Here is a 12,173-nt window from a genome sequence, read left to right on the forward strand (position 1 = left end):
CTTTTGAGAAACTTCCAGACTGTTTTCCACAGTGGCTGCACCATTTTGCATTTTCATTGACAGTGTATGAGCATTCCAATTTCTCCACATTCTTGCCAACACTTGCCATTACCTGTTTTTTGATTGTAGCTATCCTAGTGGGAGTGAAGTGGCATCTTATTATTGATTCTGATTTGCAATTTTCTTAGTGATTAGGGATGTTGACCATCTTTTCACATGCTTATTATCCATTTGCATATATTCTTTGAAAAACTATCTATTAAATTCCTTCACCCATTTTTTATTGGATTATATTTTTATTATTGTAGTGTAAGAGATCTTTAAATATCCTACATACAAATCCCTTATTAGATAAAGGATTTTCAAACATTTCTTCCATTCAGTAGCTCACCTTTTCATTTTCCTGATGGTGCCTTTTAAAGCACAGAAGGTTTTGATTTCAATGAAGTCCAGTTCATCTATTTTTGTCTTTTGGTTTCACATCTAAGCTTGAAGTAAGGCAGAGGAGACATTGTATTTAAATGGTCCCAAATCCAGTCATGAAGATATACACCTATGCTTTCTTCTAAATGTTTTATAGTTTTGGCTTTTATATTTTGAGTTAACTTTTATTTATGGTCTGAGATAGAGGTCTAATTTTATTCATTTGCATGTGGATATCCAGCTGTCCCAGTACAATTTGTTAAAAATATTATTCATATCTGATTTAATTGTTTGGCACCATTGACAAAAAACACTTGGCCATAAAGGTGAGGGTTAATGTCTGAATTCCCCCTTCTACTTCACTGATGAATAAGTCTTTCCTTATGCCAGTACCAAATCAAATCAAATTTTATGAGTATCTTTCCCAGTCATCTTGCATAATACCAGCTGTTTTATGTAATAAAAAAAAAGTCAGTGTAGTGGAATGTTTCTACCTCTACTTTTATGGAGATTTCTTGTTTCTTGATAAAGCCTATGGCCAGCTTATGTTTTGCTGATTCTGTGACATTATGGGAAAGTAGGCTTACAAAGATAATACCCAATCCTTTTTTTCTCCATTCAAATCTTCAGCCTCTGCTGACTTAGCCATTTCCTTCATTGTGTTTAACTCATAATTCATAGACTTGCTGGTAGGTTTCACCGCCTGGGGAGGAAAAGGTTAAAATCTGGACTGCTACCTTTCCTCTTTAGAAAGGCCTGTGCATATATATATTTCAGAGAGGAAGACAGAGAGAGAGAGAGAGAGAGAGAGAGAGAGAGAAACATCAGTGATGAGAGAGAATCATTATAGGCTGTCTCCTAAACACCCCCTACTGGGGATTGAGCCTGCAACCCAGGCATGTGCCTTTGACCTGAATTGAACCTGGGATCCTTCAGTCTGCAGGCTGATGCTCTATCCACTGACCCAAACCAGCTAGGGCTGAAATCTCAAAATTTTAAGCCAATTAGTTTCCTATGGAGAAACACTGGTATAACATAAGCAAGCTTGAAGTAAGCTAGAGGAGAAATTGTACTTAAATGGTGCCAAAAGGCATTGCAGCTGTTTTGCCACTGAGATTTAAAATGATTTCACAATCCTGTTTCCTCACTGAGGAAAGGAACACTTAGTCCTAACCTTGGAGTGCTTCTCTGTGGCCCTTGGCTGTTCCCTCTGAGACTTTGCTTTGTTCTTTTCATAAGAAACTAGTGGCCCAGTGCATGAAATTCATGCACATTAAAAGGGAATTAATTAGAGGAAATATTTGAATATTGCTATTTGCCCTTTCTCTATAATAGAAGTGTCAGAGATGAAAGAAAATTGGTAAAATGTATATGAAAATCTCCCTCCTGTCAGAGTCTAGGGCGTGATGTGGGACCTACAGTCAAGTCCCCGCCCACCACCTGTACTCGCTTTGAAAATGCAAGTGACCAGACTTGGCCTGCCCCACTCCTATTGGGTGAAACCCAGACCTGGTTGGCCCCACCCTCATCAAGCCCCTCCGGGGAGGGGCACAGCCTCAGGTCCCCCAACCCCATGCCAAGTGGGGGCACAGCCTCAGGTCCCCCAACCCTGCACTGGGTGGGGGCACAGCCTCAGGTCCCCAGGCCTGGTGCTGCGGTGGGGGGCGTGGCCTGAGGTCCCTCATCCTGCCCAAGCACCATGCAGCCTCAGGTCCCTGTTGTTTGGTCGTGATGTTACAGAGTCCCAGCTAATTTGTGTATTCCTCTGTGATATGGATAGATGACCTGTGCTTGCAGCTCTTTTTGCAGCCTGCTTCCTCCCTGTGGAACATCTAAGGCCCACAGGCTCTTTTGATTGTGTTCTGTCCTGGTCTCCCTTAAAGAGGCGGAGCTAGCAGGCAGGGTTTCTCCTACTACCATTCTCTTAGAAGCTTTGAGTGTCCAGTTAATTTTATTGGGGTTCATGGCATTAGAAAAGCCACCTCACAACTTGTTTTCAGATAAGCTCTTCACCTTGGGCTTCCTGGAGGTGTTGTAGGACAGTGTCTTTAAAATTCTTACATTCTGAACATCCTTAAAGGAATTTGAGGCACCACAGAAATGTTTCTGAGGTTTTATGGAGTTTTGTAAATGTTGGCTTCATCCTGAGACCATGTTTTCCTGGAACACCCTGGATTTGATGTTAGCCCAGAGCCATTTTTTTTTTTTTTAATTTTAGCATTATTTGACAAATGGACAATTGGAAGAAGGTATGAATGGGAAATGGATATTTGAAACTCTTAAATCCATGTTCTTTTACTAGTATACTTAATTGTCTTTCTTTAGCTTGTCTTTCTCATCAATTTCACTTTCAGCTGCTTCCTAGCAAGAATTCCTGTCATCCTCGTTTCAGTGTCATTGTGTTCACTTGCCCAGAAGCCCTTGCTGTCAGCCTCCTCAGGCCTCCACTCACCGTTTCTTGGAGGCCCTTTTGGTTTTCATCCTCAAGCTTCTCTATAATATGCCAGGTTCCCCCTGCCTCCTGTTCAAAGGGACTCCCACACGTGTGTTTCTTTTTAGTGTCAGCACCCTATTTTTAACGTCAGTATCTGTGCCAGTTACTTATTCCTACTTAATTACCACCTCCAAACCTCGTGTCTTAAAGCAGCATTTACTTGTTCACAAATCGGCAGTGAGGCCAGCTCATTCCTTTTCCACTTGCCACCAGCTGGGATGACCTGAAGCTGGGAAGAGGAATCTTCTAAAGGCTTGTTCGTTCACGGGTTTGTCAGGTGCAGCGGGCTTTTGGCTGGGACGTTCACTGGGGCAGTCTCAGCTGGACACCTGTATGAGGACTGACCACGTGGCCTGGGCTGCTTCCTTCTTCACAACACGGTGGCGGGGTCTCAGGGCGAGCTTCCCTGGGGAGAGAGTCAGATGGCACCAGACATAGCAGTCACACAGCAGTCACCATTTCCTATTCACCAGAACCCAGTTAGCACTGAGGCCAGCACCTATTTCATGGACAAGTGCCAAAGAATCTGGAGACGTGCTTCAAAAACTCGGCATCCCTCACCTTGTCTTACCAAATAACCATTGTATCTGAAGGAAAGTAGTTTTTCCCAGGTCATGATCACTGACATTCCAGCAAGATTGTTGTTGTTGATGATGTTGTTTTTGTTTAGTATGTTCTCTTATTTTGTGGGAAGTAACAAAAAATTTCAAGATAGGACTATTGGATTAAGGCGCCCCCTCCTCCCCCCGGCCACACACACACATTTTTTTTTATTCTAAAAAAAAAATGTAGGGCTCATCTTGCTAAACTTTTACAGTGAGACATGTAATTTCTCAGTAACGCAGGGAATCCTTTCTTTTTGGAATGCAATTCAAATTAGCATCAAATGTTTGTAGTTCAGTACAAGATGTATGGCATTAGAGTCTATATTTATAAGATTCATTAATTAATCTCATTATGAAAGTCTTATTTTAGGAGGCATTTGTTGACTCAGTCCTGAAAACCTCAATATGATATCCATAAAACTTTTTTTTTAAAATATATTTTATTGATATTTATTTTACAGAGAGGAAGGAAGAGGGATAGAGAACTAGAAACATCGATGAGAGAGAAACATCGATCAGCTGCCTCCTGCACACCTCCCGCTGGGGATGTGCCTGCAACCAATGTACATGCCCTTGACCGGAATCGAACCCGGGACCCTTCAGTCCGCAGGCCGACGCTCTATCCACTGAGCCAAACCGGTTTGGGCCATAAAACTTTTTTTTTAAAGATTATGAAGTGTTAAGATGGGGGAAGAGGTAAGAGACTTTCTATTCAGGAGCAATGTATAGTCATTTTGTGGAGGAAAGACATGAACCAGTCATAGAAAAAAGAGTATAAAATCAAGTGCAGAAGAGATGTTGTGGGGCAAAACGACAACAGTAAATATATTTTTGTGACTCCTGGTCATTTTAACTTTGGTCTTGATTCTGAGTAATTCAAGGTTCCACATTCTAAAACCCTACCAGAGTATAGGTAACATTTTATTGCAACTGAATTCATTTCAAAATTTCATATTGGTGTCCACACCTTCATAACCAAACTATATTCTTTTATTCATGCAGAATGATGAGCTTATAACAAAACTGCAACCTGCATCTTCAAAATGTGTACGTCTGGATGAAGAAAAGACACCTCCACAGGAGTTATCAGTGGAAGCACTTCTAAAGAGACGTGAAGAACTAAAAGATAGAGTAAAGAAGGCGAAACAAGAAGCAGTAAACCTCATAACAAATATGGAAACGAATACAGTAGAATCCTGTGAAGCAGAAGAGCATAAAAAGAAGATTGAAGAAGCAGCAAGACGGGATATAGCAGACACAGTAGAACAAGTCAGTTCATTTTTACAGGTTAATTTATTGATTTAATGTGCTTTAATTCATTTCACTGCAAATTACCTTTTGGATAAATACAGTGTTTTTGCGTTTCCTCTACTTCCTTTAATAGCAATTTATTGTGTAGATTTCTGGAAGGAAGGTGGCATTTGTTTTTCCTTTTCAATATTTTAGTTTCCAACATTATTATCACTAAATTGATCTCTCCAAATGATTCTTAGTAGAGAATCATTTTATTTTTAAGACCAGTTGATGTAAAACAAGACTATTAGGAAGAAAAGGTAAAAAACGTGATTTTAAAATTGTACCATACTCTTGAATTAAGTTATATTTTTTAACTTTTAATATCTTATACTGATTCTATTATTCTTTGAATTATTATATTACATGAGTACTAATAGAAGAATGATTAACTTTACAACTGAGATTTAATTCAGGGGACATTGATGATAAATATTTTAAATTTTGGCTTTTTTCACACTCATAGCTGATCTCTGAGTCAACTCAAAACTAAAGAAAACAAATATAAATGTTCACGATATAATTATTTTAAGAATGTATCCTTTTTATTTGCTATAGACATAAAGAGAATCTCAAGAAATGTCAGAGCAGATGATAAACAATCATCCTATCTAATAAAGAGGAAGTATGCAAATTGACTATCACACCGTAAAAAGATGGCATCCTCCACAGCAGAGCCGGGGATCCAGTGACACAAGATGGCTGCACCCACAGTGGAGGCTGGTTCCGTAAGGAGCCTTAAGGAGCAATCAGCAGGGACCTAAGGCTGCATGGTGCTGAGCTGGGGCGGGGGAACTAAGGATGCACCCCCCAACTGGCAGGGCGACACACACACACCCACACAGGGCCTTCGGCTGCGCCACCCACTCCTCCTTGGACTTCACCCTCCGGTCGGATCCTCCTGGTCCCATGCCTGGTGACCTGTCCCCGCCTAAGGTTTCTCAGTAACACAGTGTGCGGGATTCGGGAGTCAGGACTGGGAGTGATGGCACCTTCTCCCCACCACCTGCTGTCCCTGCCTGCCCGGGGAAGGGGACAGGGAAGTGCGCCGGGGTCTCTTAGAGCTCAGGGCTGGCCGGGACTCTGCCAGAGGGGGACATGGCCGAGTGGCCCTGCCCCGTGTGCCCCGCCCCAGCCCCGGAGTTCAGGGGGCATCCAGGCACAACCCTCCCCCAGATGGGAGTGTTCCCGCTGCGCTTCCACCACCTTGGGAAACTTTGCTTTTCCAGCTCTGTCCCCACGGGGTGCCAGATCCCTTTCCTTCCTTCAAAAGTGCCCTGAAAAGCGTGCAGACAGCTATGCCGGGAAGGGGTCGCTCAAGTTCAGCAAGAGTTTGTGATTTGCCGAAGGCACATTGAACAGTTTTCTCTTACCCCGTTTGTGGGTGTGTAATCTGATTTAAAACCAATGGACTAAACAAACAGAAGCACTTTCTAGAAAGTCAATTTGGAAATGTGGATCACAATTCAAGTGAATGAGCTTTGGGCCAGGAGTCCCATGTCTGTGAATGTGTCCTAAGTAAACAGTCCAATAAGCAGTTATGTTTACTGTAGTTGTTGATGCCAGGGGAAACGGGAAACAGCCTGCCCCACAATAAAGGATTAGTGAAGTGAACCACAGTGATGTCAAACAGGCAGGGATAACACCGTAGCCATTAAAAATCATGTCTGTACATCCAGTTCGTTGACGTGAAAAGATGCCATAGCCAAATATTAAGTGGAGGGCAGGGGAAGCTCAGAAGAGGGCATGTATATTTATATGTATGTATATTTTATATGTCAGGGGAATAATAGTTTTAAAAGCAGTGATTCTTCCTGAGCTCTGCAATTGTGAGTGTTAGCAAATTGTGTTTCAGGTGTGACAGGTGTCCCTTGGTGTCCCATACACACAAACGTCCTTGCCTGTGGGGGGACAGCCTGAACCTTTGCCGCACCTGCCTCTTTGCTGTGGCAACGGCCCAATCAGACATTCTCTTTTATTGAGCTGGTTTCCTTTTCTCCTTTGCCTAAACCACGCCTTTCCAACAAAAGAATATGAACCAAGCAATACTAACAACAAGTTTTGTTGCCGACTGCAACTTATGCCCTTTTACACAAATGTTGTTGCTTTCAAGCCTACCAGGTTGTATTTCAAAATTTTTATTTTTCTGCAACTTGACCATTTTTTATTTGCTTAAAATATTCTGGAGTATTTTAAATACATATAGAAAAGTAAAGAATAATATGACAAATACTTATCTATACTAATAAAAGCATAATATGCTAATTAGACTGGACATCTTCTGGACAACCTTCCGGACATCCTTCCGGAAAAAGCCATGGTGGCGGGGGCCGAGGGAGAGTCAGTTAGGGGTGACCAGGCTGCCAGGGGAGGGCAGTTAGGGGTGACCAGTCCAGCAGGGAAGGGCTGTTAGGGGCAACCAGGCAGGCAGATAGGTGAGCGGTTAGGAGCCAGCAGTCCCAGATTACAAGAGGGATTTCTGGCAGTCGGACACCCCCTGAGGGGTCCTGGAATGGAGAGGGTGCAGGCAGGGCTGAGGGACCCCTTCCCCCATGCACAAATTTCATGCACCAGGCCTATAGTGCTTTAATAAGAAGTCATTTGAAACTCAGAAATAAAGAGCTGGAATCAAAAATCTCCAAAGGGCAAACTTCTCAAGATGATATCCAAAGAGAATTGGAAAAATATGTGCGACTCTACCAAGAATAATTGGAAGGCAGAAAACTATTGGAAAATAAACTAACTGAGTAAGTCAAATGCAGAATCAGAGAAAATAAATTTAACTCATTAATTAGCCTCTAAACTTTAAACATAGTTACTATTTGGCCAGGTTCATAGATTAGTAGGGCCTGAAAGCCAACGAAATCTTATAACTTTGAAAGAGATGTTAGTAAATAAACTTTCCTTTCAAATATCCCTCCAAGACAGTTTCATCTCTCCCCCTTTTTGCTTTTACATGCCCTTATTTCCCCCTCCCTAAATATTTTCATTGGACATTGAATATGCAAATTGACTGTCATACCATAAGGAGCAATCAGCAGGGACCTGAGGTCTACTACTAGTCTTTAAGCTGAGTGTCTTGAAGCTCTAAAATTTAGACAGCGATACTATTATAAAACTAGGGGCCCGGTGCACAAAATTTGTGCACTGGGGGTGGGGGGCCCCTCAGCCCAACCTGCCCCCTCTCACATACTGGGAACCCTCAGGGGATGTCCTACTGACAGCTTAGGCCCACTCCCCATGGGAGGCGACTGGACTGATCAAGGGAAAGCACCAGCCCCATCACCCCGCTGCTGCAGCCACTGCCAGTCACCACAGCCACCAAGGTGATTTCATCAACACGGACTTCAGTCCCTTCACCATGAAAAAATGACAACTTTCTTTAGGCATTTTCAAGATGTGTCTTTCATAGGCTATGACATTTCTTTCTTTTTTTTTTATCCTCACCTGAGGATATGTTTCCATTGACTTTTAGAGAATGTGCAAGAGAAAGGGAAAGGCAGAGAGAAACATCAAAGTGAGAGGAACACTTTGATTGGTTGCCTCCTGCATGAGCCCTGATCTGGGCCCTGGCCAGGGAGGAGCCTGCAACCTAGGTACATGCCCTTGATCAGAATTGAACCCAGACCCTGCGGTCGGCAGGCCGAGGCACTATCCACTGAGCCAAACCGGCTAGAGCAGGATATGACATTTCTCAGCCTTCCGGCAGCAGACCTTCGTTTTTTCCTCCAGAAGTGTGGTGAAAAACCCTAGATCACCTTTTTGGATTCTATTACCCAAGTCACTAAGAATATTACCAGTGGCATACAGGAAGCTTAGCCAATGAGCAGTCAGAAAAGGTGTTTCCTCTGTTGTTCACACCAATAGCCAGCTGGGCCCTGCCCAGGCCTAAAGCCTCTGGCCGAGGCTTTAGGCTTGGGCAGGGGACCCGCAGCTCCCTCCGATCGCCGGCTCCACCCTTCCCAGGCCTGCCCAGGCCGAAAGCCTCTGGCTGAAGCTTTAGGCCTGGGCAAGGGACCCCCAGCTCCCTCCGATCACTGGCTCCACCGCTGTCCCCTCGGCTCTGATCTCAGGCTTGGCCCTGCCCAGGAGCCCCCTGGCTCAGGCCCTTCCCAGGCTGCTCAGAGCCCACACGGGGCTTACCTCAGAGTGACCTGGGTGCCAGGATGTTCCCGGGACCCAGGTGCTGGGCGCCTATGTATGCAAATTAACCGCCATATTTGTTGGGTTAATTTGCATACTCTGATTGGCTATGGGCATAGCGGAGGTACGGTCAATTTACATGTTTGTCTATTATTAGGTAAGATTTCTTATCCTCTAAATAGAAATACTTAAGATAACAACTTAAACACAAAGGGTTAAGTTACTCCAACACATTCTGGTACTTGGTATATTTACTTTCTTGATTGTGATCTTTGTTACTATCAATAGACTAGAGACCCGGTGCATGAAATTCGTGCACAGATAGGGTCCCTAGGCCTGGCCAGTGATCAGGGCCTATCAGGGCCTTCTGGCTGCTGGCCGGGGCCTCCCTTTGTTCCACGCTGCCCCCTGGTGGTCAGCGCATGTCATAGTGAGCAATCAAACTCTGGTCTCTTGATCGAACTCCCGAGGGGACACTTTGCATATTAGTCTTCTATATATATAGACGGCCTCTGGAGCTATTTTTGTTCATTTGATCACCAGCCAGGCTATCTTCTTCTTCCTTAGAGGCTGTTGCTTGAAATTATGCCTTGGTGTCAAATGATTACTATCTCCAAGGTAATGAGTTTATTGCATAAGGTGGTGAAGGCAAATGCTTGACAATGTCTTTGAGGGATTTTTTTTTAATCCCTGAAGTGACTACTAAATATGTCCAAGGGCATCTTTAAGGGTCTTGTAAGTACAGCCCTTCCAGAGGCAGCAAGTATTACCTGATAAGCCGTCTGCATCACTGATAGCCTCCTACTTTGGATTACTTAGCTGGGAGCCCCTCTCCCCACTGCCTGGAAACATAAGTACTTTTTTAGAAAAATTAAGAACCTATACTTGAATAGAGTAGATCTTCTCTGACACATTTTCATTTCTAAAATGCTATTTAATGGGCAATTCCATTTACTATCGTGGCTACTTTAAAATACTGCAAGTCACTTAATGAAAAATAAAATATAGTTTTCCCAGGACTGAGGAGAGGCTAGCAGAGGTCATCAAGGAACTTCTCCTGGAGAAACAGCAGCAGTGACTTTTGCTCAGCGCTCCTAATATGAGGCCAGTCCTGGAAACGCCTTTTGTCAGAAATCTTAATAATAGTTTGGTACCCAAGAGAAATTCTACTCCAAGAGAAAATGTGGAGATTCCTACCTCAAGGCCATGCACTTCAACTTACCGCAAGGTTAGTTATATTATCTGTTTTTCCCTTGGGTTTCTGATTTCTGATATAATTCTTGTGTTTCATTTGGTGAAATTCCAAGTTGCTGAATTGACTAATACACAGTAATAAAAAGTCTTAATCATTGTGCTAATATAGAAAGGAGACAGAAATTTTATAATCATTTTTAAGTCCTGGGATCTCCCATTTTCAAGAGACACCTAACATTAACTTTATTCAATTAATATGACTAAAGTGACACATTTTAAACTTCTTAAAAAGCTGCATTTCAGTTTGGTTTTAGAAATTATATATTATTGTCTAATAATCAGTAGTATACTTGGAGATGCTTTGGCTTACTTTTTAATGGATTTTAATTTGATGATGGTTCATAACAATTTTTAAGTTTTGCTGAACCCTGACTTTTCCACCCCTAAGCATAAGTGAATGATTGACATCTAAATACTTAACCATACATGGATGGTTGCTACTTAAATGGAGATAAATTCTTTTTATGAATTAAATAAACTTATAGCACTAATGGGATTAATTTCAGTCTTTAAGTGAAAAGGTTTGTCATCTTCTTAGGTCAGAGAACTGTTAATTGTTATTTACTTCAGCATTTTTATTCCAATTGTTATAAAAATGTCTTGCTGAGCAGCTGTGCATTTCATAAAATAGTTAGTTTAGCAAATATTTGAATTTTTATTTTTAAATTTATGTATTAATATTTGAATTTTTAAATGAAGTTTACTTATGTCTGTTTATCTTGACAGCACTTGAATGACTGATGACTAAGATGGCAATGATAGGGAGTCTTAAAATAGCAACTAGTTTTCATTGTGTAGCAGTGCTATTAAAATATTAATTCTTCATCTTATTATTGAGTTCTTCAGCAATAGAATTCCTGTTTGGTTCTTTTTTATACTTCTCATCTGTTTGGTAAAGTACTACTTCTGTTCATTAATTTTATTCCTGAGCTCATTGAACTGACTTTTGAGTTTTCTTGTATCTCGCTGAGTTCCTTCATGACTATTTGGCTATTTTGATTTCTCTGTTCATTTAGATCACAATCGTCCATTATTTTGAGTTTCTTTCTGGAGAATTGTGGTAGGTTGTGTGTGGCCAGTTGAGGGGAGCCCGTTTGTGAGCCCACTGAGCTGCTACCTCATTCCCTTTGGCCACTGGCAGCAGTGTGTGCTGTGGCCTGGAGGCTGGAGACTTGGCTCTGCTGCTGCTACTGGTCTGTGGTGGTGTGAGCACAGCTGTAACTGGGGAGGGACCTGGATTTGTGGAGGGGGAGGGAATGCTGCTGGGCAGTGGTGTGGGCACTGCACCCTGCGTCCCCTAACACTACTGTGTGTGCTAGGGCTTGTCCTTGGAGAACTGCAGTAGGGGCCTGTCCTGCTCTTCTCTCCATCCTGCCTCTCCTGCACATCCCAAGACGCCCACTTTCCAGGTTGAGCAGAGGAGCCTTTGTTGGGTGCTAGATGTCTACTTGTTGTAGATTTAAGAGGAGACACACTTTGTCATGATGCTGATGTCACACGCTGAAATACCCATTTCAATCAATGACGATGGTATATAGTTTTAAAGATGTTTTTATGGTCTTTTTCATGCAGAGGAAGGTAGCACAGGCCTGTGCTAAATGAGACGTCAACCTAGTTCTCTCAGTTTGCTTCATCATAACACAACGTAGAAGAGCAAAGCTAAGAATTTCTAGACAGCCTTTTGGCCAAATAAGGTCTCAGTTGTCCCAAATTTGTGAAACTGGGTTACTGGGTACAAAAAAAAAAAAAAAAAAAAAAAAAAAAAAAAAAAAAAAAAAAAAAAAAAATCAAATGCTTTTGTAAATTGTTAAGCAAAACTATGATGCAGAGTTGAAATGTTTTCACCAGAAAATCAGAAAATGTCTCATTTTGCAAAATGAATAGGAAAGAGTATGTAAATGCAGAAGCAATGCAAGGGAAGATATTTGTGGAAATTTTTTTGTTTAGTATTTTGGGAGGAA

At 42.2% G+C, this 12,173-nt stretch overlaps 1 protein-coding gene across 1 annotated transcript in view; it reads left to right on the forward strand.

The window, feature by feature from the left end:
* The window catches only part of LOC308241383 (putative coiled-coil domain-containing protein 144C), a gene marked incomplete at both ends in the record, with an annotated part of 105,738 nt that overhangs the window by 87,096 nt on the left and 6,469 nt on the right, over positions 1-12,173 (forward strand). Inside the window, one exon of the mRNA XM_080654790.1 lies at positions 4,525-4,791. Within this exon, the coding sequence (XP_080510916.1) occupies positions 4,525-4,791 (267 nt within the window). The remainder of the gene's footprint in view (positions 1-4,524; positions 4,792-12,173) is intronic.

The sequence above is a fragment of the Plecotus auritus genome, assembly GCF_963455305.1.
Source record: "Plecotus auritus genome assembly, chromosome: 1".
Lineage (NCBI taxonomy): Eukaryota > Metazoa > Chordata > Mammalia > Chiroptera > Vespertilionidae > Plecotus > Plecotus auritus.